Raw genomic sequence first — 23,093 nt, 5'->3', positions numbered from 1 at the left:
CTAGGCTCAACTAGTTCTTCTTATAGGCGTTAGGATTAACTAGTATAGCCTAGCCCAAACTAATTTGTCCTAAGCCCGATAGGACGGACCAGTTTAGGCTAGGCAAAACTAGTTGATCCTGATATAAGTACGCACACTCTAGGATAAACTGGTATGGCCTAGTCTAAACAACAATATAACAATAGGAAGAACTAGTTGAGCCTAGGCAAAACTGGTTTGTCCTAAAACCGGGTTCGGCCGGTAACATATACATATAATTTGTAAATACCTAATAGCACCAATCAAATTTTCGGTTGTGATTCACTATTTTGTTTTGCTCAATTCGGTTGCAAAGGCCAATTGATTGACCTCAATTGATTGGCCATATATTCCTATTGGCAGCCATGAGAATTTTTTTGCATATTCCCAGTAAGTTCCCAGAAATGGAGTATTTATGACTGAGTACTTCGAAGAGTACCTAAGTGCACACTGCACCAAATAGTCAGCCGAAAGTTTATCAAGAGTGTGTCAAAAATATTTATTGAAGAAAATCTTGATTCTAATCATGTTTTCAGTCGGTCTAATACCGGCTAAATACTACCATTCATCTTCATGCTGATTTATGAATCCAAACAAACTATCGGCCAACTAAATGTTTAAAGTGTGCTCTTACAGCTATTTTAATATTGGCTGGTTACTGTTATTGGTCAATATATCTATTAACACTATGGGAATGAAATGATCTGTTTATTTCTTCTTTCCCTTAAAATATTCATGGATGCGACAGATTTGGTTTTTCCACTTGCACTATGTCATTGATGATTCAAATAAATTCGTAAAGGTGTACTACTGGAATTCCTATTGGAGACGTTTCACCAACATCCCGAGTTCTGAACGTGCATTTTCCTTTTAATGCATCCTTCAATTTAAAACGTGTTCGTGAATGAATTAAAACCCAAGTTTATGACGCAAACGAGACGTTGTAATAGAGGTAATTTTTTATAAGCTGCCTAGCCTTTTCCTAATTAAGGATATTGGCTAGTTGATAACCTATCTATATGCTGTATAAAATTCATTTAAAATCTTAAGCGGTTTTAGTGAGAAAGCTCGGTAAACAAACAAATATTCTGACTTCTGATTTACCTAATTAAATTAGTTATTTAATAACTATGAAGACATAATTATTACGATACAAATACGTTAATCAAATATGTACGTATTAGGTAATATGAAGGTACCCAGTCCAATTAAATACATTCACATAATTTGTTCATTGACTCAATATAAAACCTTATTAAAATTCATCAAGGTATTTAAATATTGAATAATATTATACATAATTACGTGGAAATACCAAATGTTTTATTTACCTATTGTAGGTAATTATACCACAATAATATCGTAAAAATGTATTTTATTAGTTGGGGCCCAGTGGTAAAGCTCAAGTATTATTGTAGGTTCGATTTCAGATCAGGGAAGTGTCAATGCAATCTTTCTAAGTATGTATGTACTTTCTAAGTATATCCTGAACACCAATGAACTGGAGGGCACAAACTGTAGGTGCCGGTTTTTTTACGAGTAGTCAGAAGCACTGTTTGAAAACCAAGGGGCATTGGGTTGCCCGGGTAACTGGATTGAGGAGGTCAGATAGGTAGTCGCTCCGTGTAAAAACGCTCAGCTGCATTCGGTTAGACTGGAAGCCGACTCCAACATAGCTGAGAAAAGTCTAGGCAGATTATGATAGAGTTCTGTAGAAGACTAGCTAAGACGTTCAGTTTGATCCATCGTCAAAAAATGTTCACGATTTTTATGTTTCCTTAATCCTTCAACTCAACATTATGTTATGAAACAGAAAAACCCGACGTAAGTTAATACAAAAATAAATTCCAAGAGAAGGTAATGCGATTCACCAAAATATGTAATTATAAGTTTAAGTTTGTAAAGTGTTAATCGACATATATTAAACAGCACATTAATGTATTTAATTTAATGTGATTAGGTATGACACACCCGATATACCTTAGTAGTATTCTGTCTTTGTACACATCTTTTATTTTATTTTCGAGATTTGGTTAAGCGGTCTAATCTACTAGGTTTATTGTTCATGTTGTACATTTAAATATGCTTGCAACAGACAGGCTCATTTAGATATCCTATTATAGTTATAAAAAATTGGAGGCAATTATCATAATATGAAAAAAATATCGTAATATTGAATACCTTGAGTTAGAAAGGTGTGTTAGTTATAAGGGCGTTTCCTCGCCAGCTAGTGATGTATATGAAAACATTTTTGGAAGTTTATCCCAGCCTGCAGACGGATATGTGTTGCTCGGGACTTCGTCGTGCCAAAAAAAATACATAGGAAGTGGTGAAGAGTGCACGTTTTGACTTTTGTTTTTGACGTTCAAAAAGCGCTGTTTAGCAGTCAAGTTGCAATAAATGAGTTTGAGTAGACAGTTTGAAATATTGTTCCAATTAACTACGAAAATCTGTGAAAGTCTACGACCATTTAGTATCGACGGTATCAGACACTGAGTCATTATTATGACGTAGGAGCGCACGCGCTTCGTACATATGAATGGAATTCCAACTCACCGTGTTCGTCTCGTGCGACCGGCAATTTATTACCCGGCTCCGTTTAATAGTCTTCAATACCCCTCAAATGAAATATAATGCATAACGCGTTATCATTGAAGACTGTGACAACTTGATTTTAAATATTTTCTTATCCTGTCTGTCAAACAGTTTCCATACTGTTAATCTGCACAGCTATCTCGGTTGATCTGTATATACTACTAGCCGTTTCACCCGCGTCCTATGGGAGCAACTGCCTAAAATACAGACTATTTTATTCAGGAAGAGTGTAGACTTTACAACAGTGAAAGGATTTTCAAATCAGTTCAGAAGTTTCTGCGCTTTTGCATCCAAACAAGTTGTTTTTCCTCTTTATTATATAGAATGGATTGCCGCATACCTGTCGGTAATTAGTCGCACGCGCACACGAGAAACACGTGGTTAGGAATGTCATCTTTAGCCTCTACAACTGCCACTAGAATTTTATACTTAATACTTTTATAAATAGTATGCCTTATATAATAGGCCGATGGCCGTGGTTCCGTTTGCACTCATTTGAGGTAAATAGGATTCAATAGTGTAAAAGAAAATAAAGCCATTGATATACATTGTATTTAAAACGTCACAAGTGCACATTAAGACAATTAAACATAGGACTTATTTGTATGGTAACAAAAGTGATTTTTCTATGACATTAGTGTTTCCGTGGTTTTTCCGTGTGGTATCTGGGTGATCTTTGGGAGTGGATCCTGGCTAGGAAACTCGGAGTACAGTCCAGAGATGAGACAGTAGGCCTTTCGGGGGAAGGCCCAATCCTGCCTTCTAGCCAATGGGTCGTCATCTCGCCTTTGCCCTGTAATAATAAATGTCTTATAATTATATTGATAGGTACTACCTAAATGAAAACCCCCATTGTGCTAAGATAGGGTTTTTCGACTTTAAACAAATGTGTTTGTTATTTGTACAGTTTTGGTAGTTGTTCCTTGTAGTTGCCAGAAACTCTGGCTCCCAGCGTCACCTAATGGTCTCAAAAATCTGATAGATTACTCGATTAACTGTATTTAGAAGGTTAGACCGGCAGTCACTTCATGAAAAACACTGGTACTCAGTAGGTACTCTAAATGGGGTAGAAATTTAACTGGCTTGAAAGTGCCAATTGCGACTTTTTAAAAATGATGAATGACTACACATTTTTGAATGGGTTGATTCGCCCATAGTTAATTTAGTACCGAAAAGTGCCAAAACTGTGTGCGTCATTGTATTTAAATTGAGCAGTGTTGAAGACATAAATGAAGACAGTTAATTGCGGCGCTAGACGGATACGAGAGATTGGCATTTCATTCAATCCAAGCGTGTGCGCTACTACGTCAAAACAATGACTCAGTGTCTGACTCGTGCACGAAGTAAGAAAAGAATAAGCGGAGATCCCATAATGCAGGTGGTCAGGCGCCTTCTTGTAGGTCAAATTCGCACGATGGGCTTGACTAAAATGATTAGTTTAAGTGTGAACTAATGAGGCGTTCGGGTTCTTTGAGGTATCTGTTGACGATTTTTGGTAATACAAAAAATGTTTGGGTCCAAATAAGGCGTAGATATAAAGCCGAGAATAGTAAAATTCTTATGGCACAAGTTGCATACACAAAAAAGTATTATTTTTAAGTCACGAATGGCACTTTCGAGGCTTTTAAATTCGGACAAATTGACTACTAAACCCAAAAGATGTAGTTTGTTAAAGGAAACTTACCTTGACGTCAACAACCCCTCGAGGAGCTGTCAGGAAGAGGCCTGTCTTGTCCAGAGCACGCTTCACATCATCAGATATTTGAATCTTCATCGCTGTAAAAATTTCATCATTATACATTACATTTATCTAGGTACCTATATACTAATATCTAACAGGAAAGATTTGATTGCTTCTTTGTATGTTTGCATAGACAAATCTAGGGTTCTACAGGATTGACTTGAATCATTTTTTGACTTTTAGGAAACTGTACTCTCTGCGCTCAATGTGAGGCTATGTGTGCTCTGTGTTTTATCCGGGAAGAAGTTCCCCCGAGAAGCAAGTGATTAATCAAATGTATCATCTTTAGGTTCTAAATTACTTACATAATCTTTATAGAGTTAGAACAAATAACTATTTTTGAAGCCTTTTTAGATATGTCTTTTAAGAGATAGGTAGTCAGAGAGAGAGTCAGCTAGACTGATAACCTGTTTTACCTATGGACAGTAGGATACCCGGATAACTGGATTGAAGAGGTCAGATAAGCAGTCGCTCCTTGTAAAACACTGGTACTCAGCTGCATCCGGTTAGACTGGAAGCCCACCCCAACTAAATTGGGAAAAGGCTATAGGCAGTTGATGATTAAGATATGGCTAACTTACGTTCTCCCGTACTCTCCATTCTACTGGCTGTGTTGATCGTGTCCCCAAATAGGCAATACCTAGGCATTTTGCTTCCCACAATTCCTGCTACGCAAGGCCCGGTATGGATGCCACTTCTCATGCAAAGAGTCTGAAAAAAACAAAATAGGTTGGTGGCTTTTTGACAACAACTGGCAGGCAATCATGTGACTACAGAAGGGGAAGAGAAAAGAGGAGGAAGAGATGAACGGAGAAGCCATAAGGCAGGTAGATCTGACGCCTTCTTGTAGGTCAAGTAACGTACGGTTTTGATCAGTTAATAGAACAAACGAGGCGTTCTGGTTCCTTGTCAAATCAAGACGAAACAGTCAAAGTTTAGACTCCGCTAGTCATTTTGCCTTTCGTTAAGTGACATTAACGCTTGTCAGGTGATTAAACCTTCAACTTACTATAAGAAGAAGATATAATAACATATTCTAAAAAAACAGCATTACATTGTGACACTGATGATGAAAAATTCAATCACCCAATGTAGGTACTAAGTGTTCGAAGTTACTAAGTATTCAAACTTGAAACTGACCCCATAAGAAAAGGCTAGCCAGATTATGATGATACTTTATGTCTGATTACAAGGGATATGAATTCTTTGAAACTCATTCAAGTTTTAAAAAGAGAACAACGAATAAAGTAAACATGGATATACAAACAAATAGAAGCGCTTAAGCAAGATAAAAGCTGGCTTAATATAGAGCATTGAAGCAAAGACACAGACATATTATTACCTAGAAAGTACCTGATCTGGTCGGTGTGGCAGTCTGCACATTGATGTAGCTTCCAGTAATTCTAGAGCCATACTTGCTATTTCTGTTGCGTGTTTGTTACCTTAAAAAAACATTATAATTACTCAGCTTAACGATTTTTGTTAGATAATTTGTACGGATGGGGTATTAATATTGATTTGCGAGGTCATAAGCAGATGCAAAGTTCTCAGTGAACCAGGGTTTTGGAAAACTATTTCTGGTAATAGTTACAGCCTTTTTATCATCTCACTGCTGGGTACAGGATTCAATTACGATAATACATGAAAAATAAGTATGTCATAAAGACCTAATCCAAAAAATATTGACAAACAAGCAAGGTTTATCTCTGCTAAAAATTTAGTAATATAATCAATACATACCATTTCTTACTGGTAACCCCGAGGCCACCATGTAAGAATCTCCAATGGTTTCAATTTTATAAACGTCATAACATTCGATTTTCTCATCAAATAACTTGTACACTGAATTTAGAAAGCTTATCACCTGAAAGAAAATATTATATTTTAATCAATTTACGGATAGAAATGAAGTGACAAAAAATTCTAATCGCTGTCAGCGGGGATCACACAAAAGGCTAGCGGCATTGCTACGCGGGTTTCAACCCCAAGGGGCTCAAACATGTAATTAATTGCCCATATTTCCTTTCCATCTTCTACAGCATTACAATGCAGATCGTCTGGTCTCTAGCCATCGTCACATGCAAGGTCCTTAATATTTAAATTGGAAAAAGTCTCCGAAATAAGAAAATTATTGAGTTCGAGCTTCCACCTGCTACTTACGAACGCTTTAAGGGGGAGGTAATAAGTGGGTGAAACCGCTGATAGAAGCTAGTCTTAAGGTGAATGATAAATAGATGCATGACTATACTCACTAAATATGAGGCCAAGCACCGTTCAGGGAAAAAATGATGTTATTTATGTCAATGTACAATTGTATTGTTTTATTACGGATTTGACGTAATTATTTCTTGAGAACTTGACGTATGTAGGTATTATTTATTTAGGTGCATTTGTTAAAATTGCACAACAATGCGGTCTTAGTTAATAATTTTATTGTGAACACTATTCCAAGAAACTGCATTCATGTAACTGTCTGGTAGGATATTTGATAAACGCTAAACGTTTTCCCGCAGTTTCGTCCGCATCCCGTGGGGATACAATTTAGCCTATATTAGGTACCTACCTACTCGCAGACAATGGGTTTTTTGTTTGTGAAAGAATTTTAGTTGCTGAGATTAGAGCGTTCAAGCAAGCAAACTGTTTGGCTTTATTATAATATATCTAGATTGTAGATCGATTTACCTGATAAGGCGTAGACACAGCAGCTATAGCTGTAAATCCAACAATATCGCTGAAATACACGGTTACGCTTGCGAAGAATTCCGCTGGCACCTGGAAAAAGAAAACAACTAAATTAGTAAAAAAGATTATCATAATCATTCGGCTCTTCATCATATTTAGCCTAAGTAGTTTAATTAGTATCTAGTGCAGATTATGAGTCTGTAGTTGCAGTCGGCAATTGGCATTCAAAACGTACCAATATCCATGAAATGATTCATGAATAAGTGGCATGCCATATGTTAATAGGGATAGTCTAGAATTTACTGTACACTACGCTAGAAAATTACACTTGATAGCGATAACATGGTTCCATAAGAGGAAGTCAATAATTTAGATTTCTCATACGTAACAAATTGAAGTGTTTTGGTCATGCGTGCCGAGCGAGATGACTCAATCACAAACTATGTATTGCTACCGAATTTGTTAACCACCCAATAATTTGTACTACGAGTATGAATAATATTCATAACCTTCGTCCCTCATCATCTGCGTAGCCTTTCCCTAACTATTCCTGTATTCTTCGGCTTCCAGTCCAAGATGTAACTGAGTACCAGTGTTTTACATTTAACGACCTATTTGCCCAGGTAACTGGGTCGAGGAGGTCAGATAGGTAGTCGCTCGTTATAAAACAGTGGTACTCAGCTGCATCTTGTTACACTAGAAGCCGACCCCAACATAGGAAAAGACTAGGCAGATGATGAATCGCGCCGATTTAAACCTATTTTCAAAATAAATATCACTTATAGATACACCAAATCATTCCAAATCGAAGTGTTACGTGTAATAAATACATAACCTACAAACGGCCTTGATAGCCACTCGTTTGAACTCGACTGAGTTCATTGCGATAACGCATACAGCTGGTGATTTATAAATAGCTCGTTAATCATTGTGTGTGCTTTACAAGCCGCCTCAAGTGTCTTATGAATACTCCGAGTGATGATTTAATCGCTATTAAATTGTTTTATCGTTCAATTGATTGTAGATTTTTTTGTGGTTGATTTCTGAGCTTAATTGGTGGTTTATCTTATGTATTTTTGAGTATATCTTGGATAACAGTGATTGTGTTTCGGAGGGCACGATAAACTGTAGGTCCCGGTTGACATTTGAACATCGTTGGCAGTTGCCAGTCATTTCCAGTTGCCATCGTTGGCAGTTGGCAGTCATTTGACGGTCATCCGGTTAGACTGGAAGCCGACCCCAACATAGTTGGGTAAACGCTCGGCAAATGATAGCTGTATCTAGCTTAAATATCCAGTTCAAATGCCAATAAAACAGTTGAACTGGTACTGAACTTGGCCTATAAACTTGACGTAATAATAATCAAATGTATATAAATAGGCACAACTGGGGCGTGGACCTGATAAATATGGCATGAAACGATAAAGTGTCACGCATTACGTATTGGTTAGATAAGGCAAATATGTATTATTATAGCATTTACATAACAGTACAAATTATGACGATAAACAGACTGGCTGTTTTTCCGCAGTTTCACCCACGGCTCGTGGGAACTACTGCCCGTATCGGGATAAAATATATGCCTATGTTACTTGGGAAGAGTGTAGCTTTCCAACAGTGAAAGAATTGTTCAAATCCGTTTAGTAGTTTCGGAGCCTTAGGGGTACAAACAAAAGAACACATATTAGCATAGTATTATAATAGTCATACATAGAGGTATAGATACCCATAGTTAAAGAGTCAAATGGGTGACGTGGGTGAAACCACGGGCGGAAGCTAGTAATCGTATCAGAGTACAATTTATGACGGTACTTTAAAAGCAGACGTGAGGCAGACATTCATTGATAACATTATACAACATGACTATATTATCACTACAATGAATGAATATTGTACGAGCAAGTTTTGTTTTGAAATTCATATAGCGTACCTACGGACAATAATTTAAACATACGTCTTACATTTGTTTATATGCAAATTCACACGTGTAATACAACTTTTCAAGTTTAAAGTCATCTGAATAATGTATTATTAATAATAAACTATAAGTAATAAAAATAAAGTGATATTATATTTTGATCAAAAGACCTAAAAATCAACAACATATATTTTATTTGCAGGCTATATTGACCCATAGACCCGTTTCTACCTACCTACTGCCCGCACCTGGATAAAATGTAGCGGAATAATGAAGCTTCCCAACAGTAAAAGAATATTTCAAATCGGTTCAGTATTTTCGGATCGTTTAGAGTACAAACAAACAAATCTTTCCTCTGTGTAGTATATTATATTATAGTATTAGATGTTAATGGTGTTTTTTCTAAGCAGTAATGCGCCAACTTATAAAGGCTGATTCATAATATTATTAAAAGACTTCTAGCTAAATAATACAGGGCACGAGCCATACTACTTCTGAGACCATCAGCGGGTATTTCCAATAATAAATATTGAAATTAAATCATGTGTCAGAAACGAATTATTCAAATGTCATAGACGCCACTCTATAAATAGAAAACAATTACAGATTGACAATGATATCACTGTTTGAGTACCAATTAATTATCCTACTAACAGCTAGTTTCTTCATCAAAAGTAAAAGTCAAAGTAATGTCTAAAGTAAAGTAACGGTCAAATTCGTTTTTTCTATTAGTTTTGCTGTCACCAGACTTGAAAAAACGAATTTGACCGTTACTTTTACTTTAGACATTACTTTGACTTTTACTTTTGATGAAGAAACTGGCCGTAAGTGCGTTGTATTTTAGACTTGATCTTTACTAATCATTTATTCAAAGTTGGCTGCCAAACGGCACTTTTTGAATGTCAATTTAAACTGCCCACCCTTCGCCACTTCCTATGTGTTTTGTTGAGAAGAAGAAGTGGCGCAACAAACTCCCCAGCAACACATGTTACAAAGCTGAATAATTTGTCTGGTTGCTTGTTTGATCGCGGTTATCTCTGGAGCTACTACTACGATTTGAAAAATTCTTTAAGTTTTATAAAGTTCAACATTTAGAGGAAGGCTGTAATGCTACTTTTTACCCAGGTGCTTGAAGTAGGTTTACATCAATTTTGATTTAGAGTGAAAAAAAAATAAAATTATTTTCTAAACTTTTTCCTTCATCAATCTTCAAAGTTTTGATGAGTTTGTAAGGTTTCTCTTTTGAAGTACTTAAGTAATTAGTTTTACTGTTCTTACTTCCGCGTGTCGCAATTAAGTTTATTACGAGTTTTTTTTTCAATTTATTCAGACAATTTCAAATAAAATTAAAAGTGACGAGATAAATTATTTAGTCGATTTGATAAAATCTGATTGTCTTTGGTATACAAAGATACACAGATGTTCTACAGCCTGAGAAAAAATATAGGCTGCTTTTTATCCAAATGCGGGAAGTGGTTTATTTTCAGTATCCGGTAATCACGGTGAAAACCTAGTATCATTACTAATTAAGCATAAAATGCATTACATCTCTAAATAGAGTGAAGAGATATAAAAATCACTTGGCTAAAAGGATATGTTTTTGTACGGAATGCGAGGTCAACATATGAATCAATGTCGTTCAATTCAAATCGTTCAGATATACATAACATAATATGATATTAGCAAGATCCATTAAGAATATGTAAGTTATGCCCATTTTCACCAACAAATCCCTTTTAGGGATCCCCTAAGAGCATTTAGGGAACACTTAATACGAATTTCGTTTTCACTAAAGTTAAAGTGTCCCTGATTGTTATGCCTTTAAGTATTGGGGGAGCCCTTATTCTAGGTCACACTTAGTTAAGGAAACGTTAAGAGATTGTTGGTGAAAACGGGCATATAAGTGTTTTATATTTTGAAACGATTTGAAACTTCACAATATTTATGGATCCATTTGGGTGGTCATTGACTAATAATGATTATTCTAATCAGTTTAAGAATTAATATCGATGCAAGGTCAGTCTACAAGATTTTCTTAACATATTTATCTTAAAGGATGTAAAATCGAAAGTTAAATGTCCGGCCAACGATCTCCTGACAACTATGATTCATACATTGAATGAACACGCGTCCAAGACTTTATATGGTCACGGCGCATGACCTTACTCGGCCAACCTGTTTCGTTCTAACCTGCGTTGTTGCCATGGAGACAAAATGACAAGCGGAGGTGCCATAACGGAGAATCGTCTAAGAAAATAGCTCGCCAAAATGTGGGTGAGCCAGGGCGAGGAATGATACTGTTTTCGTTCTTATACGCCTTCTTTGGACCCGACCATTTAATAAATTTAAATGTCTCAAAGAATCGGAACGTGCTATCGTAACTGATCGTTTTGGACATAGTTACAGTACGAATATGACCTAGGACCTAGAAGAAGACGCCTGACCTACTTGTAGGTATTATGGTATCTCCGCTGACCTTTCCTTATTCCGCGGTTGTTAAGAGGTTCCTCCAATGAGGTTCGCTCGGCTTGAGGCGCCACTGTGGTTTCGACAATCTGTTTTATGTACTGTCCATTCATATATATTGAATACCAAAAGCGCTGTAAGTAGCTGATTCATAATATCATTGCTAAATTGTTCCGTTTGTATTTTATCAATGTCAAACAATATGTCCCGTATGCATTACGAGTAGTACAACTGATTCATTCATCTTTAGTCTAAATATGTAGTAGCGCCTTTTACAATTGAAAACAGACTCATTTTGTTCCTGTGTGCTTAAATTGGAAGAGTCCAATTAAGACGTATTATTCATCATAATAATGTGCATCGGATCAAAGCATGGCACGCGACCTGACAAATAGGTAACATGTAGTTCCCAAGACCTTACAGGTGAACATTGAGAGGTTAATTGAGTAGACAATAAAAAAAATACTATTCCATTTTACAAATCTGACGTTTAGGTTACTTGTTTTCACGTCAAATCCAAGTTATCGTTATTTATCCAAGAATTGATGTCGCGAACATTACTAAGAGTGACACGGCTATAAACATTTTCAAACCAAAAACAAAAGTATATCGGAGTGGATGACTCGGCAACTATTGTAGCTACCACATATAGAAACTCACACATACCCACACATGCACACACATGGGTGCACCACGTCGCTTTGCATCGGGAATTAAAAAGTTAATCATTCCCTTTTGATCCCAGTTTGTAATCCAACTTTTGTAGGTACTGTAGGACCGGGAGAGAATTAAGTATCTTGCTCAAAATGAAAAACTGATTCGATATCACGACGTTTATTGTTTGGGCTCGAGAGGTGAAGTGACATACTTCAATATAAAAATTCTAATCTACTATTTTCCATAGAACGCATTTAAAATGATTGTCCGGACAGTATCAAAATAATGAATAAAACCTTACAAATGAAAAAGTTTCTAACTACACTACAGCTGTCAATATACAAAAGTCCTGTAAAACTAACGAGATTTTCGAAGCTTTATTTTTACCCGACTGCCCAAAAAGAGTTACGTTGTGTTCTTACCTGTTGAGTCTGTTTGAGTTGTTTCGCAATACTAGGAGGCAGCATCTGGTACAGCAAGGAATCGCTCAGTTCTTTTTCATACTCCAGTTCACGAGCCTTCTCTGCTAAATTACTGGCGTATACCTGAAAATACACATTAACACTAAGTCAGAAAAAAGCTGTCTAAAACTCATCATCTGCCTAGCCTTTTCCCAACAATGGGGGGATTGGCTGCCAGTCTAATCGGATGCAGCTGAGTACCAGTCTTTTACAAGATCTGACCTCCTCAACCCAGCACTCAGACAATCCGATACCCCTTAGTAACGTCCCCACTCAGAGACATTTAATGATTACGTCATAATGTTAGTAATGTCATACAAATCCTTCACTAAGGAATGGCTTAAGTAACCATTAAATGTCTCTGAATGGGGACGGAAGACTGGTTGTCAAACTTTCTGGCTTCCAACTACTCGTAACTGATCTGATGATTTCCCAGCAAAAAAAAATAAATTCTATCTATTCTTGTGAACATAAGTAACAGAAATACCTCTGTAGGCAAAGACCATAAAATACTTAAGCTGTCATGAAAACGTTTAACTAATAATCATCCTTAATTACTGTTTAATTACGAGAAATTCGCCTTAATACCGCTTTCAGTTAATAGCAAACGAAATTGCACGTTAAAGTTCAAAATAGCGAACATAACAATTTAAATAATTTTCCATTCATGTTTATTGTGAAAGAACGATTTAGTTTTCAGTTTTTCTTCAATACTGGACTCTTAGGACGTTTAACCAGATATGGAATATGGATGGTGACACACTGGTGTAGCCGGGTAATATATATTTATAAAATAACTAGCGACCCGCCCCGGCTTCGCACTTGATAACAGTTTCCCCACTATTTACTGTATATTATTATACATAAAAAAAATCCTCTTGAAACAGTCTATCTGATAAAAAAAAACTGCATGAAAATCCGCTGCGTAGTTTTGAAGATTTAAGCCTACAAAGGGGCATAGGGACAGAAAAAGCGACTTTGTTTTATACTATGTAGTGAAGTCGTATTAAATGCACTATTAGATAAACAATTTATCCGAAAAATGATATTAGAGGCAACTAGCAGGTAGACTTAGGTACACAGAATACATATATTTTGTCTCCTTCCGATCAAATCATCAGGTTTTTCCGAACCCTGAACCCAATAAAAAGATTGCCTACAGATTACAAATTTGAATAGATTGAGCTGTTATATAGCTATCATTAATTCAATTCGCGCCCGTACATTGGCCGCAAACGCGAGACATTGACTTTGGCCGACATAATAATAATATTACTGTTGCAAAATACACGCCAACGATTGTATATTTATCTCACGTCCATTGAGTGGGTATTCTTGGCTCAAGAATTTGTTTGTTTTAGTGTCTGTCGGGACGCGAATATTTCCGGAGTTTCCCGATCCAGAAATAATTTGGTGATCTTCAATTGTTGTTCCTAAACTTGTAATGAGTACATCGGTTGAATTGTTATTATTTAATCTATCTGTAGTATCTGGGGTTACATATGAGCTTTTGGTTTTAACAGCTTCTATAGCTTTAACCGTATTGAGTGCCGCATCAAAATATTCGAAGATTCATGACTTTGGAGTACACTGCAGGCTAAACAATCGGCCAGTTGACAAAAGATTGTTTTAAAGAAAATCTCAATTCCAATCAAATTTTTCAGTCGGTCAAATAACGGCTAAAGACCTGATCTTTGTAATGTGCTTACTACCATTTGTCCTCATGCTGATTTATGAGCCCAAACAAACTATCAACTGACTAAAAGTGTACAATATGCTTTGCACTCTTAGGAGTGCCATATATATCGCGTGTGTAAGCGCGTATCTCTGTCAAAACGAAGTCATGCAGCAGATAAAAACGCTCGGCTATGGCTCTGCTGAAATTAATCAAAACATTAAAAGAATCATTATTTTATTACCTGTATCGTATTGACAGCATTTCGGACTAAAGCTATGATGATGGGCGACACAACGCAGACGAGTATCAAAATTCCTGCGCATACGACCTCCGACCTCCTTGCTTCTGTCAAACTGACTGTCACTCCATCTCTGTAACAATACATTGTAGTTTAGAAAGCAAAATAGCACGCGCTAAGTTAAAGGGCCAACGCATTTGCAGGGAAAGAATATATCATCGACTAGCTTCTGCCAGCGGTTTCACCCGCATCCCGTGGGAACTACATCCCGTACCGGGATAAAAAGCCTATAGCCTATAGCCTTCCTTGATAAATAGGCTATCTAACACTGAAAGAAATATTCAAATCGGACCAGTAGTTCCTGAGATTAGCGCGTTCAAACAAATATAGATAGTTAGTATAGATATAAATAAATTAGCCATGTGAAGCCAGTACAAGTAGGCTTTTAATTATTAATTTCACAATATTCATAAAAACCTAAACAGTGAGTGTAGAGCATATTACAAAACATGGTGTAATTTTCTGCAATAAAATACCGTTGCATACTTCAAACCTACGTAACAGTCTATACTTAACATAATAACGAGGAAAAAAATATTTGTTTGTTTGTATCCTAAAGGCTCCAAAACTACTAAACCGATTTGTAAAATGCTTTAACTGTTGGCAAGCACACTCTTCTCGAGTAACATAGGCTATATTTTATTTCAGTAGAGCAGTAGTTTCCACGGGGAGCGGGTGAAACCGCAGCTAGTAGTGTTATAAATAGAAATCATTTTTTGTTTGTTTATTTGAACCCTAAAAGCCCCAAAACAACTGAACCGATATGAAAAATTATTTCACAGCCGAAAAGCTACACTCTTCTCGAGTAACAAAGGCTATATGATATCCCGGACAAAAGTTGCAAACATAAATGTTGCTAACCAACACAACTTAGGTAGAATTGCATAACTTATATTGCAATAAAATAATTATATTGTTTAATAATTACGTAGTTATTATAAACTGTCACGGTTTTGCGGTCACTAAGTTCATTCAAAGTATTGTTATTTGCGTCATCTGTTTCGTGGTCAAGTGACATCACAAACCCTAGTTAATACCTAGAATGTAGACTTAGCAACTATCCAAGTACCAGTCTAACCAAGTACCAGTCTAACCAAGGGGTATCGGGTTGCCCGGGTAACTGGGTTGAGGAGGTCAGATAGGCAGTCGCTTCTTGTAAAGCACTGGTACAGTCAACTTCAGGTCAGTGGTAACAGTTTTATAGGAAAATCGTACTTATTACTATTGAGTTAAGGTGCATGACAGTTACCACTGATGTGCGGTCTACCGTACTCAGCTGAATCTGGTTAGACTGGAAGCCGACCCCAACATAGTTTGGGAAAAAGGCTCGGAAGATGATGATGATACAGACTTAGCAACTATAGGTCAGCTTACTATGAAGTCATCTGCCTAGCCATTTCTCTGAATAAATATGTATCTAATTCATTCCTGTTTAAGCCTCTATCAATTATTCAATCCCGATCCTCGATTTAATCATTTTCGTTTTTCTTATGTTTCTTATTATTATCAAATTTTCGTTCTATTCATAGAATTTTCTAATATAAGTATTTTTCATTATGCGATATGGCATTAAAACCAGAAGTCGTGTTGAACTTTAAAGGCAATGAAGGCAAAGAAGTGTGAAGATAAGTTGGCCTGGAATTTATAGTTTTCCGTCTTACTAGCACGTGAATGAACATGAACTGAATAAACTATACGTAAATCTATATTTCTATACTAGTAGACTATTATAATAAAGAAGATATTTTTTTGTTTGTTTATACGCAAAAAGCGCCAAAATTACTGAACAGATTTCAACGAATCGTTGGAAAGTTACACTAACAACGAGTAATATGGCTATATTTTCTTTCGATTTTATGGCCAAACTGATAACACAAAGGCATTCTGTAAACAATGGCAAGTTGGACCATAACTGGTTAAATGACACTGCAAACTTTATGTTGGTTTATGTTGTTCTTTAATCAGTACGAACGTGAATGATAGTAAACATGTGATTAGATATTTGTCCGAAATCAGACCGACTGACAACTTTGATTGGAATCGAGAAATTCTTCTTTGGGTACTCTCAATGAACACACATATGAGAATTTAACTATCAACACTGACTGAATAATCCAGTTACACTTCGTTAATCTCAACAAAAAAAAAAAATAGTTATTAGTCACAAGGAACTAAAAAATTAAATCAATCCTCATTCGATCGGATTTTTCTACAACTTTGTCACGGAGTGATTCGTCATACGTTACACAAGAAATCTAAGTCACTATGTTACGTCCGTCTTAGTATATGACGAAGCAAAGCGTGGGTTATCTTACTCTTAGCTTTACTAGATCATTCAAGTTTGTGTGGGAGGAACGTAAGTAGTAAAAGACCTCGTGGTTAAGCTAAAGCCACGCGGATCAATCGATCGTAAAAGTAGAACTAGAAGTCCGTAGATGGTTGACATTCTTGTCATAACTGGCATTGGTATATAAGCACAATTATCTCAAAATTCAGGCTTCTAGAACGTTTCTATGTGTACAGGTTCTCGCAAACTTACCTAATAGATCATTCCGCAAATTAATTCGTTCATGTGTTTAGAGAATGTAATAAAGTCTTTGACTATTATGACTTTACAGCGCTTTGTCACTGTCGTCGCGCGCCTATCAATCCATCAAAAAGCATTATGTTCAAAGTTGAAAACGGCACTTTTCGAACATCAAAATTACATGAGACAGCCCCCAATAACGGCCTCATTTCCTGTGTATTATTAATGGGAAGAAGTTTGCGTGTACGAGGGACGGCAAACAGTTGTCAACTTATACCGGTATGAAACATTATCCCGTGGAGAAAAAAATGACTAGTGGAGGCGCCATAACGAAAAATCGCCTAAGAAAGTAGCGCGCCAAAATACGGGTGTGCGGAGACCGAGGATCGCTACTGTCTTCGCCCTTATACACTTTCTTTAGACCCGACCATTTGTTGTAATACCAAAACTCGTTAAAAATTTTCTTAAAGAACCATCACTCATAATTGATTGTATAGGTGATGCTCGCTCACCATGCGAATTTGACCCAGAAGAAGGTGCCTGACCTACATACACCTACCTACCTACATTATGGCATCTCCGCTCATCTTCCTTACTCCGTCATTTAATCGCACAAAAGCTTGGAATGTGTCATGCGTTTACGCTCGGTGCTTCTTATGCTACATGAGACGAAATTCGCAAGTGTGAAAGCGCCGAAGTGATGTAGCGGCGCCGAACCATATTTCTAATTATAGCAATTACGTAAATTTGACAAATACATGCTTTACTGAATGTATTCACACTTAGAGTTATTTATGGGACATTATTTGTGGCAATTGTGGCATATTCTCTTTGAAGTTTATTACGAAAGGGAAAGTGACTTTGTTTGAGAGTAGCGTAGCAATGCTTCCACTGTAAAACGTCTGATACAATTCATACAATTAAGGAAACTGCTACGCCATTTATGGTAAAGGTCCGGATAATCATCTGCCTAGCCTTTTCCCAGGTATACTAGGTCAGCGTCCACTCTAACCTGATGCAGCCAAATAGGACTAGCTAGCGTGACTCCCGAAAGGACTGCGAAAAGTGTTCTAATGACTGGTGAGATTCGATCCGATTTGATCCGTTAATCGGAGGTTTAATCTCTTGAATGCCGCTAATTAGAGGACAATAGAAAATCAATTATGTCTCGCGTATATACACACCGGCATACAAGGGGATAATTATTCAATTAAACTTTTATGGTTAAAATATATATGAAAGATATATATTAACGTATCACAATTTCTTCAGTAATAACATGGAATATCTTCTGTCTTGGCCATGTTGGTAATTATCAGGTTACACTATTAAGAGCAGTAATTACAGTTTTATCGTGTCTTGTGACGGCGCCAAGCTTGGCTAGACTGCAGTTGCAACCAGATAAAAAGTCGTGGTGGCCTAGTGGGTAAAGAACCAACCTCTCAAGTATGAGTGTGTGTGTTCCGTTCCTAGACAAGCAAGTTCCAATGCAACTTTTCTAAGTTTGTATGTACTTTCTAAGTATATCTTGGACACCATGACTGGTTAAAAAAAGGTGAAGGAAAACAGCTTGAAGAAACCTGGACTATAAAGTTTGAAATCACCAATCTGCATTGAGTAATCGTGGTGGTTAACGACCAATCCTTCTCCGTGTGAGAGGAGGCCTGTGCCTAGCAGTGGGACGATAAAAAGGCTAATAATGATAATGAAGCTTCCATCTGCGATTTTACCCGCATCTCTACTATTCCTTGCACTTGAATAAAAAGAGTACCTAGATTTATACGACATGTAACACTGAAGAAATTTTTCAAATCGGTCCGGTAGTTTCTGAGTTCAGAGCGTTCTAGGAAATAAACTCGTCAGTTTTATAATATTACTAGCTTTTGCCCGCGGCTTCGCTCCCGTCAACTGACTTCTCTACTTTACCCTATTTTTTCTTTCATAAGAACCTTCTCCTGACAATAAAAAACACAACAAAAAAAAGAATTAGCCAAATTGGTCCAGGCGTTGTTGACTTATGCGCTTACCAACACATTTTGCGATTCATTTTTATATTATAGATTATAGAGTCAATTAATTGGGCTTCTTTTCGATTTGTAAATTGAAATAAATACATTATAATTGCACTCTGTTGCGACTTCATTGCAAAAATGAATTGTCTCAATCATCACAAATTTAATTATATAGTAACTGGCATCAATCTTTTAAAGTATCGCATTTTAGCTCTCATATCTGAACAGTTAGAGTTCATTTTTGTTTGCATTGTAATTTTAAATATAAAATGTTAAAGGATTTGACTGAGAATTTGCAGTTCTATTTTGGAAGAAAATAAATAACTATAAAAGCACACTTTTATAAATGTACGTAAAAACCGGTTTCATCATTAGACCTTGAAACCATGGTCGATGTTCATCACAAGACTTTTCTAACAAGTCCAAACGCAGCTATGATACGATGTTCCATCATGAAGTTTCAGTATATAATATTTCGGCCCCATTATCAGATCAGTTCCACAATACCTTGTTATTATACTATCATCTGAATCAGATCTACATACAACTGATCTGTAGATTGTAACTGAATCTATTTTGACCACTCCTACTGCTAAAGTGACTATCTATGGAGAACATTTGAACCGGTTTTTCAACTGGACCTCTGGGACCAATTTCAAAAATATTTAGATTTCGTTTTCAGAGTTCACTACGGAACCCCCTGAAACCCACCGATGGAACTTTAAGTCTAGATCCTAAGAGTGTCCTTGAAATTACTTTAGATTTTATTCCATAGACGTCGACATAATAAAAGCGTTTGAAAGATTAGTGCGTTCAACCAAATCTTTTGTTTTACAATATAGCTTAAATGTAATTTAGCTTACCTAATATATTCTCTTAATTGCTTCTGTACAGCCCGTAGTTTGTCGAGAAAGGTAGCAGTCTGGTCGAAATACTCGATCGCGTCAGCTACGCTCCCATCCTGGTGTTTGTTATCCACAATCTGCTGGTTCCTGATGAAAATCCATTTAAAAACCTATCTTCAAAAGTCAAGTACTAGAAGTAGGAACAAGTACCAGAGAGTCTGCCATTGATAAAGCCTGCCCGGGCTACGGGATTGTTCGAAAGAGTAATCGCAACCCTGGTACATAAAAGGCTTAAGAAAGAAAATGGTGGGTTTTAGTCAGTAAGAGTCTGATACTCCATCACGCTGCAACCACAGCGGGAGGGGTCATTTGATTATTTATTATCCAAAAAAATATTATCAAACCTACCTATATTGTTGAAGAAAATTTCACTTGTGGGATGACATGATGCATTGAATCCAAATAAAATGTTAATAAGGGCAAGATTGAATATTGATAGATAGAAAATTGTAAGAAGGGATGATGACCTTCCCCAAAATAGTCATCTTTCTCTTATAATGTTTCTTGTCAATGTTGTCAACATAAGTATTATATATCGTTTCTAGTGCCATTAACAAACACACAAAAGAAATAAAAATCTCGAGAAAACTAGCCAATATCCAACCGTGGGTCACACCCGGCTTAATTAGATGCATGAGACACCGTGACAAACTACACCTAGAGTGCAAAGCCAACCCTAATGATGCCACCAAACACTTAATTTACACCCGATACAGAAACCACGTATATTTGTTGCTACGAAATCTCAAAACTTTACACAACAAGAAGGAAATAGACGGAAATAAAAACAATCCCAAAAGGCTTTGGACTGCTATAAAAGACATATGTGGAAATAAAAACACCCAAAACAATGCTAGAGAGCTAATTGCATCCAGTTCTTCCCCCGTACAAGCACTTGACAGTTGCAATCAACATTTTGTTAATGTGGGAGAGGAACACGCAGCCAAAATTCTTAATAAACTTGGAATTACACAAAACTTTTTAATAGATTCTTACCGACCTTCACAAACCATCTCACAATCATTTTTCATGAATCCGACTGACGAACAAGAAATCACCGACATTATACGTAATCTGAAAATTGACAGTGCACCTGGTCCCGATCAACTCACGGTACTCCTACTCTCAAAATGTCTAAACAGCTTCATAAAACCTCTAACCCACATTTTCAATTTAAGTTTAGAAAGCGGTGTCTTTCCTGACTCCTGGAAGACGGCATCTGTTACTCCTATTTACAAAACTGGTCCTAAAGACGATCCTAAAAACTACAGACCTATAGCTCTCTTAAGCATAGTTTCAAAAACACTAGAGAAAATTGTTAACAAAAGACTTATAGACTATGTCGACAAAAACCAAATCATTTCAGATCGGCAGTTTGGCTTTCGTCAAGGTAGATCCACTGAAGACGCTGTGGCACTCCTGACAGATCGAGTTTCTCACTATATCGAACACGGAGAATGCTGTATTGGTGTATTCCTCGATCTCGCAAAGGCGTTCGACACAGTATCGACGGGGTTACTACTAAAAAAATTAGAGTTTATAGGCATTAGGGCAACTCTCTGGAATGGTTCCGCAGCTACCTTACATTCCGAAAGCAATATGTTAAAATAGGCTTCCAAAGAAGCAAACTCCTCCCAATCAACTACGGCGTTCCTCAAGGTAGTACCCTCGGTCCTACCTTGTTCACATTGTACATAAATGATATAGTAAGTTTACCCATCAACGGTGCGGAAGTAATTACTTACGCCGACGACACAGCCATTGTCTTCCATGGCAATACTTGGGACGGTGTACGTAACATAGCAGAACGTGGTCTCTCCGAGATTGCGATATCTCTAGACCTTAATCTATTGACACTCAATATTACCAAGAGCAAATTCATTACCTTCTGTAAAACGAATCATACCTGCCCTCCTCGCTCATTTACTATAAAAATACACACATGCACACAAGTAAATAATAATGACCCCCAACAAAGTTGCGCCTGTGATACCCTTGCACGTACTGAAACAATTAAATACCTAGGGATAATCATAGACCACCATCTGAATTACAAAGCACACATCTTCTCACTGTCTGCTAGAGTCCGCAAATTAATACACGTAATGAAAAAACTTAGGGACTGCTCTCCATTAGACGTACTGAGAACTGTTTACTACGCGCTTTGCCAATCCGTCATACAATACTGCATACGTATATGGGGGAGTGCTGGAAAGAGCACCTTCATTATTTTGGAAAGAGCACAACGAGCCTTGATCAAGGTAGCTTTAAAATTGCCTTTCATATTTCCCACGAACTCAGTATATGAAAAGTTTCAAGTACTAAGGGTCCGCCAACTGTACATACTTAAGGCAACGCTCGTCACCCACACACTTGTCAGAAAACGCGCAGACTATCAAGAAATACTCAGGAAACGGGTATTTAGGATTCCTATTCCAACTGCCAACTCCGAACTAGCCAGACGTTGTATAACATTCTCGCATCCAAACACATACAACAAAGTCAACAGGATTTGTAACCTAAGGGACTGTACATTTAAAATGTGTAAAAAGAAATTAACAGCAGCCCTCCTAAAACTCTCATACACGGAAACTGAAGCTCTGTTGTAGCATAAACTCACCCTCACCATCAACACTGACACTCTCACACTGACTTAACACGCCACACACTCTCACCACACACACACACACACACTACATCACACACTCTAAACTAGCAAATAAGCCCGAATACTTTACCCAGTTTTATTTAATTTCGATATGTACCTAAATTTAAGTCCTTCCCTAAAACTCCAAAGATACTATGTAACTTTATACTATTAAGACTAATTATCGCACTCGGAGCCACAAGATACAAGCTGCGCTTAGTTTGTGGCTCAACGACAATGTCAGAGCTATGTAAGGTTACTTATGTCAATAAACATTATTTTATTTTATTTTATTTATTTTATTATTATATTAATCTTCTTGTAAATAAAATAATGTTGTTCTACTTACTTCTTCTCTAGATCCTGATACTCAAAGCTGTCTTCTTTGATGTCTTTATGCAGGGGTATCAACGATGGTACCAAGTTCAAAGTATTGTCCAGCAAATCACGCCCCAAGACCATATGAGCTATATACCTGCGAAAAGTAT

The 23,093-nt window shown here is 36.9% G+C and overlaps 1 protein-coding gene across 1 annotated transcript; it reads right to left on the bottom strand.

Annotated features, from left to right (window-relative positions):
• Nucleotides 1–3,158: 3,158 nt before the first annotated feature.
• LOC110383688 (atrial natriuretic peptide receptor 2) lies at nucleotides 3,159–23,075 on the bottom strand. The gene is made up of 10 exons (XM_021344494.3): nucleotides 22,955–23,075; nucleotides 19,917–20,045; nucleotides 14,458–14,587; nucleotides 12,500–12,622; nucleotides 7,037–7,126; nucleotides 6,095–6,218; nucleotides 5,708–5,796; nucleotides 4,936–5,065; nucleotides 4,298–4,389; nucleotides 3,159–3,406 (listed from the first exon to the last, which is right to left on the bottom strand). The coding sequence occupies exons 1-10, from the start codon at nucleotides 23,065–23,067 to the stop codon at nucleotides 3,248–3,250; spliced, it is 1,179 nt and encodes a 392-aa protein (XP_021200169.3). The 5' UTR covers nucleotides 23,068–23,075; the 3' UTR covers nucleotides 3,159–3,247.
• Nucleotides 23,076–23,093: the final 18 nt, after the last annotated feature.

Source organism: Helicoverpa armigera, chromosome 8 (genome assembly GCF_030705265.1).
Source record: "Helicoverpa armigera isolate CAAS_96S chromosome 8, ASM3070526v1, whole genome shotgun sequence".
Classification (NCBI taxonomy): domain Eukaryota; kingdom Metazoa; phylum Arthropoda; class Insecta; order Lepidoptera; family Noctuidae; genus Helicoverpa; species Helicoverpa armigera.
The sequence above is the reverse complement of the archived record's forward strand: the minus strand, read 5'-3'. Positions and strand labels throughout refer to the sequence as shown.

Bases quoted from the DNA above. Each gene is read 5' to 3' on its own strand.
- LOC110383688 (XM_021344494.3), bottom strand. From the start codon at position 23,067: ATGGTCTTGGGGCGTGATTTGCTGGACAATACTTTGAACTTGGTACCA. The intron at 4,390-4,935 runs GTAAGTTAGCCA...AAATTTTTACAG, and splicing joins AATGGAGAGTACGGGAGAAC to CGATGAAGATTCAAATATCT. The intron at 3,407-4,297 runs GTAAGTTTCCTT...TTATTATTACAG, and splicing joins GAGGGGTTGTTGACGTCAAG to GGCAAAGGCGAGATGACGAC.